Genomic DNA, 18,715 nt, shown 5'->3' on the forward strand with positions numbered 1-18,715 from the left:
CAGCAGTGCCACGTGAAAGCGAAGGAACAGCAGCAGGTATATCTGAAAGGCAAGGAGGACAACAGTCAATCTGGTGCTGACCTGCAGATCTGCCACTTTTACAATGAGCTGCATACCATACTTGGTGGAGACCCCACCCTCCTCTCAGGAACCCAAGACACAGATCCTTGCTGTGAACAGTGAGGAGGAGGAGGAGGGACACGTGCTGGTGGGGGTCAGCTGTGCCACAAGACAGGATCTTTTTTGAGACTCCACCATAGTCTAGACAATCCCGCCACCTGAGCACAGACGAGCCCAATCCAAGGGAAGGAACCTCAGGTAAGTGTGTGCAGCATTCTCCTTAGATGTGTAAATGTAAAGATGGCGCCCAGCCCAATCCCAAATTAGCAGGATACAAGTATCTACTTTTCATTGCTTTAATCACAGAAGAAGAGGTAGTGGTCCAAGAAACAGACGCAGACTTATGTGCTCTTCATTTCCATGTAGGATTAGGCAGTTTATGTACAGAGCGATGCCCCTTGTATTCTCCTGAGAGATCTTGATGAAATCTTCGAGGTACCCTGTAATCCTCTCCCAAAGGCTTCTAGGGATGGCAGCCTTATTTCTTCCTCCATAGTAGGACACTTTCACATGCCCCTCCACAATGACTTCAGCAGGCAACATAGCAGCAAAGGGGCTAATGGTTTGGGCAGCTTTGGGACGCCAGCAGCAGCTGTGTTCTCTGTGCCTTTGTGACCCTCAGGAGAGAGAGACCAGCTAAAAACACCACCACCTCGGGAAAACAGTGCCAGTCCTCAGTGCTACTGCCTTGTTCTCAGATTCAGGGAAACCGGGGCCTAAATTTTATTGTTCTATGCAACTGAACAATCCCCCCATTTCCCTGTCCCTCGGCAGGCCATACACACTGTGGCTGTCGCTGGAGAGTGATGCTGTGCAGAAATGCACCAAAACTGAAGTGTCAATGAGCGTGCCTTATTAAAAGCTTTGAGGGAAATAAGGTAATCCTGAAACTTATGTTTCGCTTTCCATTCTGACTGTAAACACAATACATCTGTCTATTTTAGCTATCGCTGGTGCTGTTTCAGCTTAGAGGGGTGCCCCTCCATACCTGCAGAACACCTGACCCTGATGAGGAAAAAGAAGCCGACTGGGGGGATATGCTCACAAAGATCTTGCAAGCCAGTGCTGCATCAGACTGAACAAAGGGCCCGGGAAGAGTTGGAATCCATACAAACAAAGTTCAAAGAACAATGCATATTATTTTCTTACCACTCATTTTGGGCTCAAAAGTGAGATGCAAATATTATCTTTGAATATTTGCATGGTAATCACAGAAATAAGCAATGTCATGTTGTCACTTCATTGTTGTAATGCTTTCAAAGAAAGTGAAATACTGCATTTTTTAAATGGAAAAGATAAGAATGCTGGCACTATGAATGGAGACTTGTAAACTATATGAGTGTTGAGGCCTTAGCAATCAAAGTAATGAGGAAATGGAAGACTAGCATAGATTCACAAAACAGGCATGCAAATCCAGGATATTTACTATACTATATAATAGATGGCATTCATTAATGGGCATTCTAATATATTTCAATTTTGCTAATGAGGATTGCTACTATATTACACCAAAATGCCTTTTAATATTTCTCTATTTAAGTTAATGCAGTACTTATTTTTCATTGATTTCCAATTAAGTTACCTGCTGGTGTATCTTTATTGAAGTCACTGGGCTTCCATCAACTCAAATGTATTTTTACTAATTTCCATTATTTTGAATCAGTACTAATCAACTGCTATTCTGGGCATCATCTACAACTGCCTCTTCTCTATTTTATATTTAGAAGCATCTTTGTGAGATTGTCTATTCACTGGGTTCAGCAACTGATCACTCTGCATTATTTCACTTCAAATGGTTTACAACCTCTCTTCCATTCCCTAGAAAGCAAAAGAAAGGTTTTCAGTTTGTTTGCAGTCTTAATTTTCCCCTTTTGGAATAGCTTCAACTCAGCTTCCACAATAAACCAAAACTAAATGGTTGGTATTTGTCTCAATATCTCCTCAAAACTTTGGACTGTCTGGAACTTAATCAGTCAGCTGATACAAGTGGCAGTGGCCAGATCCTAGGAAACAAGATGTAAAATGCCATTTTAAAACTCAAATTGTTTGTTTGGGGGGTGGGGGGGCACAAGACTGGTGAGGAGCATATATTGAAAGTCCACTAGTGGTTTGCAGTGCAAGAGGCCTACCTCTGCTGTGTGGTCAGTTGTTGTAGGCTAAGATTTAGCATCTTCTGACTTAAACCCAAGATAAATGGTTTATCACAACCAGAGTCCAAAAACAACCACAAAATAAGAAAAATAAGATGAGCCTCTGCAGGTAACACGTAAGAGCCTGACTACACTAGCCAAGCACATTGGTGAAAGGACAAAGAGTGAACTTCTGAGTACAACATTTGTCCTATCAATTTTAGAAAAGTGCTTGTGTTCCGTTCCTCTGCGATAGTACTAGGGTATTGAGAAACTCCCACAGTTCTTGGCACAGCTCTCCAGAAGAGGTGCTTTTTGAAAATCAGCAAATTATAACTGGCTGCCCACCAAAGATGTGCAATCAATCACCTATTATTATAAGCTGGTAGGTAATTGAAGCGGTCACAATATCAAGCCATTATGCCACCAACAACCCAGCCTCAAGTTTCATTGAAAAACTCAACGGTTTCTCCAAAGCATTGTTTCCACTTGTTTGTTCTGTGGAACCAGCTATATATCTTGAGGTGCTATACCCACACACAGCTGTGGGGACAGGAGTGGAGGGTGGGAGGAGTACTTTTCTCACCCAAATGATTTTAGGCAATTCTGAAGCTGTGTTTAGGTTAGATACCTGAAACAGAAGCTGGTCAAAGGTTCTAAATAAAGAGTCTTAAAATTAGGACAGGAAAAGGAGGAAGTGGGGGGCAGGTAGAGGTAGCAGGATGGATTTAGTGAAAACCCTGTGCAGCTAAGCCAAGTAATAGTTTTGTTAATATACCCCCATATATTTGGAACACCTACGCCCCCAACATCCATTATGAATGAATCTGGAAGGGAAACAGTGTTTCCCCATTTTAAAAAAAGCCATTTTAATAATGACCCTGACAACAGAACTGGGATACGTACCAACAGTTTACTAGCAGGCATCCTGTTGTAGATTAGGGTTGTCTCATCCTTCCTCTTCCCGAACTCTGGATAGAATTTACACAACCCAAAGACATTCACAGAGCAACCAGCAAAATATTAGGACTACATTTTTACTTCTTTCTGCCAAAAAGAACAGATAAAAGCTGATATTTGAGATAAATTTGAGCAACCTTTTATTTTTAAGTCCATTTGTGAATGCATTTCAGTCAGCATTTATACTGTATATTTATATTTGTTTTATAATCTATTAATTTCATTTACCTAAATTGGATTTGGAGAAAAATGGTTTGTCAGTTTTGATGACTGAATGCATGGGAGCTACTTTCTAAATGCACTGAGCTGTGGCTAACAAGCCAGCACCAATGTTTATACTTTAACAATGGTGACATTTCTCACGTCAACTAGTAAATGCTCTTTCCCTGGGAAAATGCTGCCTTATATTTTAGCTGGTAGATAAAGAACAATTTCCTTCAAAGCTGTTCGCAGTAAGATGACTAATTGTTTCTTATACAACGGTAAAGGTGAACAGTAATGCTTACTAAAAATAACTATAACAAGCCTTAAAAAACAGTTACTGAGAAACATGTATATTCTTTAAAATGATAGACATTTTAGAACATAACTGCAATGCCTCAAGAGTTCACCTGCTTTGCTGAGGAAAGCTTCTTATAGCCCTTTAAGGGTCGGAAGAGAAAATTATTTAATTAGATGGAGTCCCAGGCCCTGGGTTAACTGACAAGTGAATGCTCCATGAGAGGCAGTTTAGTAACAGTTGTGAATGAGGTGTGAAGAGACAAAATACAGGGTAAGATAGATGCCCTATTTTTATCCTGATTTTTGGTTTTTAACTGATAATCAATAAAACACCACAAATACCAAAAAACCCAAAACAATAAATCAGAAATTGGTGTTTAACCAATAAACACAAAAACACTGAAAATATTTACTTGTGTCTAACTGCTTGTCTACACGGAGCCATAATGCCAACTATGGGGGTGCGATTTCTAACGTGCACTAACATATTGTGCATTAATTTGTTTGTGTAAACTCTCCTGGTATGCACTAAATGTTCCCTAGTGCGCTTTAATGTGGTGCTGTTTGAAACATTACATTGGGAACGTTACAAATATTGCTCCATTACAGCAGTGTATACCATAATGAGTAACGTATAATATACTATACATTACTCATTACACTACAAAGAGAAAGCCAAAAAACCCCTGATTTTTGACATTACATAAAATGTAAAAATTGCTAAATATAACCCCTCAAAAATGAAATACACATCAAGAAAATAGAAGCCCAAGATAAAAAGGATCTGCTCAGAACACAGAGGGACCAGTGTAAACAATGGACTTTATTCAAAAAAGTTCAAAATTTATATACTGAAAAAACACCCCAAAGTAAGTTAATTAAGGAAAAAAATCAGTTATGTAAGGAAAAAAATAGAGCTAGATTCTAGTTAGATAAGCAGTCAGGAAGATTTATAGGGTAGTTTTAATTAAAATGGATATCCATGTTTTTCTGTTGTATAATTTATTAAGTTAAATTTAGTAGGCAACCTTTCTGCAAACTGCACCTTTACTATTAATGTTGCTGAGGAGCCCCAATAAGCACAGAGTTAACTTTAATTTTATCTGTGTGGAGAGACATTTTGGTTAGAGGATAAAATACATACTTATTCTAGTTTGAACTGAAGTAATTATGCTGCAAAGAAAACTTACTCAAGAGCCAAACAGAAAGTGTTAAGCAATGAAATTTTCTGAAGCTTGTTCTAAAAAAAATATTTTAAAATAAATACATTTGCAAAAATACTACGCCAGACTGACATTCAGGCACAAAGGAACAATGCAGTGAAGAATATTAATGAGTACTATTCAGTGTTTAGTACACAGTGTTACAAGCACGGGCACCACCAGTAAACACTGGTATTGTATTTTTAACATCTTATAAAAGAATGGTAAGTACACCAGAGAAAAGCAAACCACTAAAAGAAGTGTAGGAAATAAGCAGGTAAAAATAGCTAGTATGGCTCAACACAAAATAGCATAATAGAGAGATGGTACTTCACAATTAGTTCATTTTAGTGTGTCCTCCCATTTGTCTTTGGGTATGTCTACACTATGAAATTAGGTCAATTTTATAGAAGTCAATTTTTAGAAATCGATTTTATACAGTTGATTGTGTATGTCCCCACTAAGGGCATTAAGTCGGTGGAGTATGTCCTCAGTACTGTGGCTGGCATCGACTTATGGAGCGGTGCACTGTGGGTAGCTATCCCACAGTTCCCGCAGTCTCTGCTGCCCATTGGAATTCTGGGTAAAGCTCCCAATGCCTGATGGGGCAAAACATTGTTGAGGGTGGTTTTGGGTACATGTTGTCAGTTGCCCCTCCCTCCCACCCTACCTCCCTCCGTGAAAGCAACGGCAGACAATTGTTTCACGCCTTTTTTCCTGGGTTACCCGTGCAGACGTCATACCACGGCAAGCATGGAGCCCACTCAGCTCACCGCTGTTGTTGTGAGCATTGTAAACACCTCACGCTTTATCCTGGAGTATGTGCAAAACCGGGCTAAGAGGACGATTGTGATGAGGACATGGACACAGATGTTCCTGAAAGCACGGGCTGTGGCAATTGGGACATCATGTCAGCAGTGGGGCTGGTTGATACAGTGGAACGCCGATTCCGGGCCCAGCAAACAAGCACAGACTGGTGGGACCACATAGTGTTGCAGGTATGGGATGATTCACAGTGGCTGCGAAACTTTTGTATGCGTAAGGCGACTTTCCTCGAACTTTGTGAGTTGCTTTCCCCTGCCCTGAAGTACAGGAATACTAAGATGAGAGCTGCGCTGATAGTTGAGAAGCAAGTGGCAATAGCCCTGTGGTAGCTTGCAATGCCTGACTGCTACCAGTCAGTCGGGAATCAATTTGGAGTGGGCAGGTCTACTGTGCGGACTGCTGTGATCCAAGTAGCCAATGCAATCACTGACGTTCTGCTATCAAGGGTAGTGACTCTGGTAAATGTGCAGGTCATACTGGATGGCTTTGGTGCAATGGGGTTCCCTAACTGTGGTGGGGCGATAGATGGAACATATATCCCTATCTTGGCACCGAACCACCTTGCCAACCAGTGCGTAAACTGCATGGGATACTTCTCTTTGGTGCTGCAAGAATTGGTGGATCACAAGGGATGTTTCACCGACATCAACGTGGGATGGCCGGGAAAGGTGCATGACGCTCACATCTTTAGGAACTCCAGGCTGTTCGAGCAGTTGCAAGAAGGGACTTACTTCCCAGACCAGAAAATTACTGTTGGGGATGTTGAAATGCCTATAATTATCCTTGGGGACCCAGCCTACCCCTTGCTCCCATGGCTCATGAAGCCATACACAGGCAGCCTGGACAGCAGTAAGGAGCAGTTCAACTATAGGCTGAGCAAGTGCAGAAAGGTGGTAGAATGTGCCTTTGGACGTTTAAAAGCTTGCTGGCACTCTTTGCTGACTAGGTTAGACCTCAGCGCAACCAACATTCCCATTGTTATTGCTGCTTGCTGTGTGCTCCATAATATCTGTGAGAGTAAGGGGGAAACATTTATGGCAGGGTGGCAGGTTGAGGCAAATTGCCTGGAGGCCGATTTTGAGCAGCCAGACACCAGGGCGATTAGAAGAGCACAGCTAGGCATGCTGCACATCAGAGAGGCTTTAAAAACCAGTTTCATGACAGGCCAGGCTACAGTGTGAGAGTTGTGTGTGTTTCTGCTTGCTGCAAACCCGCCCCCCTTGTTGATTTTAATTCTCTGTAAGCCAACCACCCGCCCCACTTCGATCACAGCTGGCAAAGGAAATAAAGTAACTATTGTTTTGAAACCATGCATTCTTTCTTTATTAATTAAAAAAAGTGAGATAACTGACAAGGTAGCCCGGGTGGGGTGGAGTGAGGGAGGAGGGAAGGACAAGGCCACATTGCTTATTGTAGCCACACTACAAATCAAAACTGTTTGAATGACAGCCTTCTGTTGATTAGGCCATCTTCTGGAGTGGAGTGGCTGGGTGCCCGGAGCCTCCCCCTGCACCGTGTTCTTGGGCGTCTGGGTGAGGAGGATATGGAACTTGGGGAGGAGCGCAGGCAGTTATACAATGGATGCAGCAGGGGTTTGTGCTCTTGTTGGCTTTCCTGCAGCTCCAACAGATGCTTCATCATGTCCCTTTGCTCCCCCTTTAGCCTCAGCATCACCTCCTGCCTCTGCTCTTCATGCTCACTTAATGCTTTCCTGGCCTCTGCCACTGAATGCCTCCATGCATTAAGCTGTGCCCTGTCAGTGCAGGAGGACTGCATGAGCTCAGAAAACGTGTCATTGCGAGTGTGTTTTTTTCGCCTTCTAATCTGCGATAACCTCAGGGATGGAGATGATAAGGGGAGCATAGAAACATTTGCTCCTGGGGTGGGGAGGGGGGGCGATAAAAAGGGAGAGTAAAATTTAAGAAGATACATTTCTGAGAACCAAAGGGAGACTCTTTCACAGTGAATCAAGCGATTCACAGCAGACAGCACATGTGCTTTAGGTACAAGGTCCCATTTTGCCTTTTATAATGAGTGCCTGCCGGTATGGTGACACATCACAAACGGCTGGGCAACAGAATTCAGTTTCCAGGCAGCCATGGTAAGCCTTTTGGGACGCGGGTTTGGCTTCTTACGCCTTCAAAACATGTGGGAATGGTTTCAAACTGCAGCACCATCCTTTCCCATAGCAAGCAATGCTGGTTGGGTTTCACATTTAAAAGGAGGGGATGCGGCACACACCTCTCCCCACCCCACCGCGTGGCTATTCTCTGGGATGATCCCTTCACCCCTCCCCCCGCCACATGGCTATTCTCCGGGATGATCCCTTTTAGCCAAGGGCAAATAACCCAGCATGAATGGGGTCTTTTTACTGTTCCCTTACAAAAATCCCCCTATTTCAACCAGGTGACCATGAATGATATCACTCTCCTGAGGCTAACATAGAAAGATAAAAGACTGAATGTTGCTTGAATGCAGCCAAAACCCAGGACCATTCGCTGCCATGCTTTGTACTGCAATGATTCCAGACTACTTGTTACTGGCTTGGCATGGTAAAGTACCGTGGTAAAGTACTGTGGAGGACACAATAAGGAAGCCCTCCCCAGAAACCTTCTGCAAAGGCTTTCAGAGTACCTCCAGGACAGCTTCACGGAGATGTCCCTGGAGGATTCCTGCTGCATCCCCAGACACGTTAACAGACTTTTCCAGTAGCTGTACTGGCCGCGAATACATCCCAATTCTTCAGGGCAAATCAAACATTAAACGCTATTGCTTTTAAACCCTGTACTGTAGTTACAAACGTGCACTCACCAGAGCTGCCTTCTCCAGCTTCAGGGTCGGGTATCCTGCCTTGGGAGGGTATTGGCTCCAGGGTGATGAAAAGGTCCTGGCTGCCGGGAAGAACAGATTCACCACTTGCCTGCTGAGCATTCTCCTCCTCCCTGTTGTGTGAGACTCCACCCTTTCAGGTGTCCACGGACAGTGGTAGCGTAGTGGTGGGGTCCCCCCCCTAGAATGCCATGCAGCTGGTCATAGAAGCTGCATGTATGGGACTCTGACCCGGAGTGACTGTTTGCCTTCTTTGTCTTTTGGTAGGCTTGCCTGAGCTCCTTGACTTTCACGCAGCACTGCTGTGTCCCCCTGTTTAGCCTCTCTCCACCACGCCCTGTGCGATTTTGGCATATATATTAGCATTTCTTCATTTTGATCGGAGTTCAGCCTGCACAGATTCTTCTCCCCATACAGCAAATCAGATCCAGCATCTCCCTTTCGGTCCATGCTGGAGCTCGTTTGCGATTCTGGGGGGACTGCATGGTCACCTGTGCTGCTGAGCTCACCATGCTGACCAAACAGGAAATGAAATTCAAAATTTCCTGGGGCTTTTCCTGTGTACCTGGCTAGTGCATCAGAGTTGAAAGTGCTGTCCAGAGCGGTCATATTGGAGCACTCTGCGATAGCTCCCAGAGGCCAATACCATAGAATTGCATCTGCACTACCCCAAATTTGACCCAGCAAGGGCTATATTAGCGCTACTCCCCTCGCTGGATTTTAAGAGCCCTTTAGGTCGACAGAATGGGGTTGGTTGTGTAGATGCATTCATTTTAAAATAGACCTAAGGCGACTAAATTCAATCTAACCCCATAGTGTAGACCAGGGCTTTGTGTTGAAGAGCTTCTGAACTATTAGCTATTGTACTACAGGATAAAAATGATGTATTTGGGGGAAAAAAAGTTGAGCTGTTTCATTAGCCTTACATGAATAAGGTGAAGAATTTTAAAGTTAGTGCATTCTTTCTCGTCAACGCCATTTGCTTCTCTCTCATTTCATTCAGGTTGGGCAATAAAATTAGACTAGTCAGATTCATTTTCAGTTACAGTCAACATCTAGTCAATTTCACTTCCTGGTTCTCATGTACTCAGTCGGGTTGCAGCGTTAAGGATGCAAACACAGCAGAATTTTAAATTGAAGCTATTTTTTCCCTTTGGAATTTTAAGAGTCATGGAAACATTTCTGTTGATCTTAGGTTTTGTAAAACAAGTCTGGGGCCTAAATGTACATGGCAATGCTGCCCCTGAGAAAGCTGTATTTTGAGTAATAGCATCACTAGTAAAAGTTAAGACTGTTTTATTAGCATCTGTGTTATAGAGTTTAGATTAATTTACAAGAGCACAGTTACACAAGCATACAGTATCTATTATCATGGCAATGAATGTGTGACAAAATATGAATACAGTAACTCCCATACCAGAGCAGACTAGTGATCCACCTAGTCTAGTACTGATCTTTGACAGTGGCAGGGCCAAGATTCTTTAGTCATTAAGGTACTTCTTGATTGTTTGCTGTTAATTTAGCATTCAGAAATGTGTGACTTTTTAAAAATTGTTTCTTCCACTGTGCATTATCTTGCATTTATCAACAGTGAATTGTGTGTGTCACCATACTGTTCATTCACCGTCGTTAGGTCTTTGTCAATTTCCCCAAGTCAACTCAAGCTCAGACTAAACTCCAGAACTGAGTCATCTACATTTTGACACCTCACAGTTCACCATATTTCTCAGATATTTCTAACAAATATTAAACATCATGCCTACTATGGAACCTACAGTACTCCACTCTTCATCTTTTGCCATGTTGAAAACTGTCCATTTTTTCTTACCCTGTCTTTTAGCCAGAAGTTTCTAATCTGTGATAAAACTTCACGTTTCACCCAGTGATCTAGTTTCCTCAAAAATGTTAATAGCCTCTTACAGGGGATAGCTGACCCTTGGTTCCTCTTTTACTGCCTTTGCTCACTAACACCTGATTTCAAGATTCTAGTTACTTCTTGGAGAGTTGACAAGTTGGCTCCAGGCACAAGCAGAAAGAGTGACCACGCGGGGACCACTGTTCTTGCACTGAGTCATCAAGTCGTAAGCCAGCTCCGTCTCCCACTCAGATAGCAAGACAAGAGTGGGCGACAATTCACTCCTTTGATAACAGGCTAGAAAGGGATGAAATTCACAGTCCAGTTTGGGGACCTTGCTCTCAATAATAATGCTGGAAATGATTAGCTTAGTGCTAAATTAAATGATTTCCCCTACTCCTCCCCCCAAAAAGCTATCATCCTGAATTTGGTAGGATTGATTCGTCAATAAAATGTCATAAAAAAATCAAATGCCTGCAAAATGACATCAGTGTAACTGTTTCTGCATGATTATTCTTAAGGGATATCAACATGGTAATATTTTATATTTATTTTCATCTCTCTACCTCATTTATCAGAACCGTGTCATATTGTATTGATAGTCAACACAAAAAGTTCTGATCTGCAGAGTAAATGCCATAAGGTGGCAGTTGTAACCTACAGCAGCTAAAGGAATGAAAAGTAAAACCACTTTTACTTAATATTTCACTTTACCCTTCATAAAGTCTTTCCTAATAAAGCATCAGCTGGCCTACTTAGCACCTTACAGTATAAATAGGTCATTTTCTGAAGGCCGATCTTACTCATGCCAGCAATCACTGTCCTAAAAGCTGGCCCTGAAAAGGTACTCAGGCTCCATTCCCTGTATTATTTGCACTTATATAGCACCACTTCTTATAACTAATTTGTAAGCGCTTCAGGGCAGGGAATGTCACTTTGCAAAATGCCATATAAATGTTAGTGCTATATAAGCACTTTTAGGCAGAATGCCACTATCCAGTAGCTCAATAATATTGTCTACAGCCAAGCTCTACGATACAACCGCATTTGCTCCAACCCCTCAGACAGAAACAAACACCTACAAGATCTCTATCAGGCGTTCTTACAACTACAATACCCACCTGCTGAAGTGAAGAAACAGATTGACAGAGCCAGAAGAGTACCCAGAAGTTACCTACTACAGGACAGGCCCAACAAAGAAAATAACAGAACGCCACTAGACATCACCTTCAGCCCCCAACTAAAACCTCTCCAACGCATCATCAAGGATCTACAACCTACCTTGAAGGACAACCCATCACTCTCACAGATCTTGGGAGACAGGCCAGTCCCTGCTTACAGACAGCCCCCCAACCTGAAGCAAATACTCACCAGCAACCACACACCACACAACAGAACCACTAACCGAGGAACCTATCCTTGCAACAAAGCCCGTTGCCAACTGTGGCCACATATCTATTCAGGGGACACCATCATAGGGCCTAAATCACATCAGCCACACTATCAGAGGCTTGTTCACCTGCACATCTACCAATGTGATATATGCCATCATGTGCCAGCAATGCCCCTCTGCCATGTACATTGGCCAAACCGGACAGTCTCTATGTAAAATAATAAATGGACACAAATCAGACGTCAAGAATTATAACATTCAAAAACCAGTCGGAGAACACTTCAATCTCTCTGGTCACTCGATTACAGACCTAAAAGTGGCAATTCTTCAACAAAAAAACTTCAAAAACAGACTCCAACGAGAGACTGCTGAATTGGAATTAATTTGCAAACTGGACACAATTAACTTAGGCTTGAATAAAGACTGGGAGTGGATGTGTCATTACACAAAGTAAAACTATTTCCCCATGTTTATTCCCTCTGCCCCCACTGTTCCTCACATGTTCTTGTCAACTGCTGGAAATGGCCCACCTTGATTATCACTACAAAAGGTCTTTTTTCTCTCCTGCTGGTAATAGCTCACCTTACCTGATCACTCTTGTTACAGTGTGTATGGTAACACCCATTGTTTCATTTTCTCTGTGTATATAGATCTTCCCACTGTATTTTTCACTGAATGCATCCAATGAAGTGAGCTGTAGCTCACAAAAGCTTACGCTCAAATAAATTTGTTAGTCTCTAAGGTGCCACAAGTCCTCCTTTTCTTTTTGCGGATACAGACTAACACGGCTGCTACTCTGAAACCTGTCAATAATCTTAGTTTTGCATAATTAATTGCATTAACATCAAAGACACACTGAAAGCACTTGGCTAGAAATGACACAGGTAAAATATTATTTGGGGGCATTTCAGCATGAAGACTCCAGTGAAGTGTTACTATAACTGGTGGAGGGTAGCAGCCAGTAACACAGGATCAGCTCATCCTACCCAGATCCACACACAGAAGGTAACCGCCACACTCAGATCCCTCCCCATGTGCACTTAAGCGTGTGGCGGGGTAGCCACCTCTGCAGCCCTCTTTGTTCATTGGATTCCCCCAGAAAGGCTGAGGAGGCAAGATAAATCATCAAGGGGGCAGGTGGTGATGGTTGTAGAGAACATCAATTTGTGCGGAACCGGGATTATTCCTTCCCTCCCCCACATTAACCAGGGCACAAGACAACCCAAAAGGAAACGGCTTTAGCCCCAGTGTCTCTAAAGGGCCCCAGGCAGACGGTTTGGGCAGGGACAGGAAAGCCTCCCCCCAGGGCAAAGAGAGAAAAGGAGGCAACACAGTGGCACAGACCTCCCTGCCTGCAGGGGGCTCCTGCCCCCCAGCCGAGGGAGAAACGAAGCTTGGGAGAGGGAGCTGGGGGTGGAAGTCGACGGGGGTCCGGAGAGGGGCCCCATGTGGGGCAACAGGCCCAGGAGAACCAGCCCCCAGCAGAAACTCCCTCCATGAGCTACAGGAACCATGGGCCGAGGCAACCCACTTCCCGCTCCGCGCGAGGGCTAACCCAGATCCGGCCGGCAGCCGCCATTTTACACACCCCTATGTGTCCAACCTCCCCCGGCTGAAACTACAGAACGTCCCGCGCAGTCTCCCCCGCCCCCCGCACGTATGCAAATTAGCCCCTGGTGGCGGGGGTGCCCGGATGTTGGCTGCTCCGCCCTGTGCTGCCGCTCTTCGCTCGCTCTTCTTCCCTCCCTCTCGGTGAGGTTGCGGGTCAGCGCGAGCCACTGCAGAGAAACCGTCAGCGGCAGCGCGGCGGGACTGAGCGGGCGCGGGCAGCTACTGAGACCGGCACTCGGCGGATCCAGCTGCGGGGAGGCTCCCAACACCCACCCGCCACCATGGTGAGCAGCCCCCGCTCCCCCTCCCCCGCCCGCCGAGCCCCCTGCACCGGGCCCGGCAGAAAATTCCAGACCCAGCCTGGTCCTGCGGGTCTGGGGCAGAGATCGGGAGGGAGCGGGGACGGCAACGGCCCTTAGGAGCCGCCCCCGTCCTGCTTCCCGCGGGACCGGGCCCTCCCCTCCGCCATGCCCGGGCCGCCTCCAGATATCCTCGTCCCCTCCCCCCCCCCCCCCCCCCCCCCGTGTCCCGGCCGCAACCCCAGCTACCCTCCCCCCCCCCCGAAACCCCAGCTACCTCCGTGCCTGGGCCGCCTCCAGATACCCCGGTCCCCTCCCCTGGGCCGCCTCCAGCTGACCTCCCGCCCCCCGGCAGCCTCCAGCTACCCGTGTCCCCGCCACGCCGAGGCCAACTCCAGATACCCCCTGTCTCGTCCGCCTCCGGATTGTCCCGCCCTCCAGGCCCGCGCCGCCTCCGGGTACCCCCGCTGCCCCCCCCCCTCCGGCCGCCTCCAGATACCGCCTGTCTCCTACCACGTGACCCCCCCCCCCCAGTCTTTTCCTGCCACCCTGTCAGTAACAGCCCATACCCCGTCAGCCCCCTCACCTACCCTTCCCCTCGTTATCGTGTATCCCCACGCCACTGCTCCTCTGCCTTTATACCCTCCCCTCCACTGCCCGCAACCTCAGCGTCCCCAGGCCCCCTCCCATCTCTGAAACAGGATTGAATCCTAGACTGCTTTTCATCTGTTTCCCAGATGTAGTCCTGCGTTTCTCTGCCATTGCTCAGTGGTGCTGTTCCGTGGTGGTTATTTTGCAGTCTTGCAGGTTTTTTTTTTTTTTTGCTTTGGTGCAGCAGCGTTTGCTTTTCATGTGCAGACCCGGAAGGCTACAATGTACGTCGCCCATGGCAGACTTTATTGCTCAGAGTTTGTAAATCTTACAGTAACTGTGATCTGTACGTATATTTTTGGATGTTGTAAGAAGGTTTGCAGTATATCACGGTGTGCATGAAGGGGTTGTCTTTTTAAAATCATAGCGATTTAAATTTCCCTTTTACTGCCGTAAAATTAATCCAGACATATGGTATTCTATGCTGTAGTATTTTACGTCGACACTAGGGGTATCTCCTGCTTACCACTCGTGCCAAGAAATCAACGCCCTTTTTAATAAACATTTATTTTATGCTTAATTATCCGATACCCCTGGCTGCAGGGTGACTTCTGTCAAAGTTTCAGTTTTGGAATTGGGAAATGTATACAATTGGAGCTATTCATTCCCAGTTCTTCTTCCCTTATGTGGAAAACCAGCTGTTTATCACCATTACATGTTAAGTCTAGCAGTGCGTGTGAACCAAAAATGGATTTCCTTTTGTTTTTATTTTTAAAAATGCAATTGCCAACTTTCCTTTTTACTGTGCAGCAAAGCTATGGTAGAATATTATGCTGCATGTTTCGACTGATCTTGTAATTGTGCCTTTACCTTCTGTTAGAAATATTTTGTTAGGGAAACATTTTAGAGGCTTGCTTTGTTTTGAATTGTGGTTCTGGAAAGCTACTGCCAAACATTTGAAATACATAGAAAACACTAAGGCTATCAAATCCCTTCCCTGTTCTGAAAAAGTGGTAATAAAATCAGGACTTAAAAACAAAACAAACCTTTACTATTTGAAGCCATGTTACCACTGCAGTGCTTCCAGTTGTTGTATGTACGTCTAATAACTGAACGATATGTAGCTTTCATTACATTATAATTACATTAATGCAGTCATTAGCCAAGGTTATATGAGAAGAATTTCTTGAAGGTTTCTCTGATGCTTATTAATGTGCACAAATCACAAGAAAGAGTTCATGAACGGTGAGATGTATTTTTGTGTGTCTGTGAAAGGTCTTTATACTCACCCTAATTTTTCACTGCCTTGTGAGAAACTTTTGCCAGCATAGTCATTTCTATACCAGCAAAAACCTTAGTGTATACACAGCTATGCTGTTTAAAAATACTTTTGTTGGTATAGTTTATTTTGTTGGGGGAACTAATATAATATGCTGTACTGGGCAAAAGCATTTTTATTATTTATTTATTTATTTATTGCCAGGATAAGCTGCGTCTACACTAGCAGTCCCTGAAAACCTTTTCTGATGTAGACCTGACCTTTAAGTCTGAAATTTGGATAAAATCTAAGAATAGATTAATTTGAGAAATTAAGATCAGCGTAATTTAAACTGCCTTTCATTTTTAGGAAAAATTGAATATACTTTGTGGTAATTTGGATGCTTTCACTGCAAGAGACCAGTCTCAATGTGTATAAACTAAGATCAAATCTTATTTTTCAGTTCTAACTTTTACTTTTTTGTTTTGTTTTGTAATAGGACGATGGTTTTCGGAGTTTGAAGTAACATTTCTCTTGTGTTCCTGCAGGACCAAAGTACTGGCAGTTATAGTAAACGAGCTGAGGTGAATGTATTGTAGTGTGCATGATAGGTAGATTTATTCTAAGATTTCATAGATAGTAAGGCCAGAAGGGACTGAGGTGATCATTTAGTCTGATCTCCTGCATAACACAGGCCATTGGATTTCTGTGAATTAATTCACGTTTGAACTAGACTATATTTTTTAGGGGGAAAAAATCCAGTTGTGATTTGAGATGTATTCTGAATATAAACATTAGTGAGAGTGAAAATAGAACCACAATTCTGAGGTATATTGAACTTGTTAGTATAGCAGCTTATTTAAATATTTTTCTAATGGGCACCTAAATACTAAGGTGATGGGTGCATTACAGATTACTTGAAGCAGTGTACACACTTTATTTATCAGAGTTTGATCTAGACAATATGGTCTAAGGGAAAAATTACTTTAATCAGAGGGAAACTTACTGGGGAGTTCTATAAAAGTAAACTATGTTGGTTTTGGGCAAACATGTTGTTGGGACAAATTATTTTTGATAGCTTCTTTCCCACTGGGACATGGTTTTTCTAGCTAGTTTTGAACTTTATACGTGGAGAAAAGGAAACATAAGAATTCAGCCAGAAGTCTTTTAACTGGATGTAACATAATATATATGTGCTTTTAGTGGGGGGAAAAAAATTCAGGGCATTGCAGCAGATTATTAATTTAACTCTTGCTTTCTGTAAAATCTGGACCTCATGATTGTCTACTCGGAGATTATGCCTACCTTTACTCTGGAGGTGGTGTGTCTACCATAGACCATCGCTTGAATATGCTGGCTAGCAATAGAAGAGAATCAATCGGGAGGGGGGTCCTAGAGTACATACAGTGAAAAATGGTAAGTTTAAGGTTATTTTGCTTAATAACTTAGACTTGTGTGAAGGCATTTGCACTTCTTATCAAAGGATTCTTATTTTGAAGATTACATTTAAAGGGCATATTTTCTCAGTTTTGTGACTAGAAATTAAATTTTGCAAAGGAAAGAAAATGAGGATTATGCTCTTTACATCATGATGTCCAAAGAAGGTATGAAGACTTGACATTAAAAGAAAAAAAGTCAACTTTTTTTTTATATTAGAAATATGGGTCCTATCTAGGCTGGAACATTTTAATGACTGTAGAGCTAACAAAATGGTATCATCACAAAACCGAGGAGAGTAAAAGCTGAGCAATTGCGGGAGAAGGATTTTAAGTCAGTGTTTGAAACTGTTAACTTTTAACACTTATTTAACTTCGATGGCTGATAAACATTTTTAAGTCTGTGATTTAAAACTCTCCTTCAGTTAAGGTGTTAGCAGGTACAGTAAACATCCATAGGTTCTGCAGCAAAATCAGGGAAGGACAGACTTGACACTCCAGATATTTCTAAGGCTCAACGGGGAGCTATTCAAATCAGGGAAGCTTTAAAGGAGTATTTTGACAATGAACCACAGTAATGTATGTTTCTGTAATGCACTGAGCCAGGCATTGTTTTCTTGCACTGTGGTATGAACCTTCTCATGATCGCTGTGTGTGCAGTAATGTAACAATGCAAATGCACCTATTTGGCATTGTCGACTTAAGTTACATCAACGTTCATCCACCACTATAGTTAAACTGCAGTTGCATGTCCACACAATGCTCCTTGTGATGGTGGAGCGTGTCCACAGTAGTTAACTCTTGCATTGACAGAGAGCACTGTGCCTTGGGTAGCTATCCCACTGTGCAACTTGCAACCATCTTCCACTGGATGTTCTGGGAAAGGGTTTGCAGTGTCTCACGGGGGCGGGCTGAGCGTCCCATGATGCAGTTTTCTCCCTCCCATGAATCCACGGGTTTCCTAGTACATTTCGCGCCACTTGTCAACAGATCCTGTAAACACATGCCTGCCATCTGTCAGAAAGCATGGATCCTGCAGTGCTCTCCCGTATTTTGGTGAGCGTTATGAACGCAACACAGCGGTGACTCTGATGATGACACCATGGTATCTGCCCTGTTGTGTGTGCCATGGACAGAAACAATTCAAGATTGCTGTTGGCATTCATGGAGGAGCTGCACATAGTGGACTGTTCGTTCCGGGCCCAAGAAACAAGCATTGAGTGATAAGATCGCATTGTTATGCAGATATGGGATGACGAGCAGTGGCTGCAGAACTTTTGGATGCGTAAATCCACCTTCCTGGAAGCGTGTGTGGAGCTCATCCCTGCTCCCTATCACAAGGACACCAAAATGAGAGCTGCCCTAACGGTGGAGAAGTGACTGGCAATTGCAGTGTGGAAGCTGACAATGCCAGACTGCTACTGATCAGTTGCGAATCAGTTTAGAGGGGGAAGTCCACCATGGGGGTTGCAGTGATGCAAGTGTGCATGGCCATTAATCACCTCCTGCTGTGAAGGATTGACACTCTGCAATGTGCGTGAAATAGTGGATGGGTTTGAGGCAATGGGTTTCACTAACTGCGGAGGGGCAATAGATAGTCTGGGGCCAAAATGGTGATATGCGTGCTATCTTGCGATGGAGTACATCAACAGAAAGAGCTACTTTTCTATGGTATTGCAAGTGCTGATATATCATCGGGGTTGTTT

General features: G+C 43.9%; 1 protein-coding gene and 1 long non-coding RNA gene across 2 annotated transcripts in view; one reads left to right on the forward strand and one right to left on the reverse strand.

Annotated features, from left to right (window-relative positions):
- Nucleotides 1–1,640: 1,640 nt before the first annotated feature.
- Nucleotides 1,641–9,468, reverse strand: LOC141985441 (uncharacterized). Its single transcript, XR_012638943.1, has 3 exons — nt 8,549–9,468; nt 3,156–3,296; nt 1,641–1,938 (listed from the first exon to the last, which is right to left on the reverse strand). It is a non-coding gene; the product is annotated as an uncharacterized LOC141985441 (long non-coding RNA).
- Nucleotides 9,469–13,470: 4,002 nt separating this feature from the next.
- PPP3R1 (protein phosphatase 3 regulatory subunit B, alpha) overlaps nt 13,471–18,715 on the forward strand; it is an 87,364-nt gene continuing 82,119 nt past the window's right edge. The window contains exon 1 of the mRNA XM_074949543.1: nt 13,471–13,709. Coding sequence (XP_074805644.1) covers nt 13,707–13,709 — 3 coding nt within the window. The 5' untranslated portion in view covers nt 13,471–13,706. The remainder of the gene's footprint in view (nt 13,710–18,715) is intronic.

Source organism: Natator depressus, chromosome 3 (assembly GCF_965152275.1).
Source record: "Natator depressus isolate rNatDep1 chromosome 3, rNatDep2.hap1, whole genome shotgun sequence".
Classification (NCBI taxonomy): Eukaryota; Metazoa; Chordata; order Testudines; family Cheloniidae; genus Natator; species Natator depressus.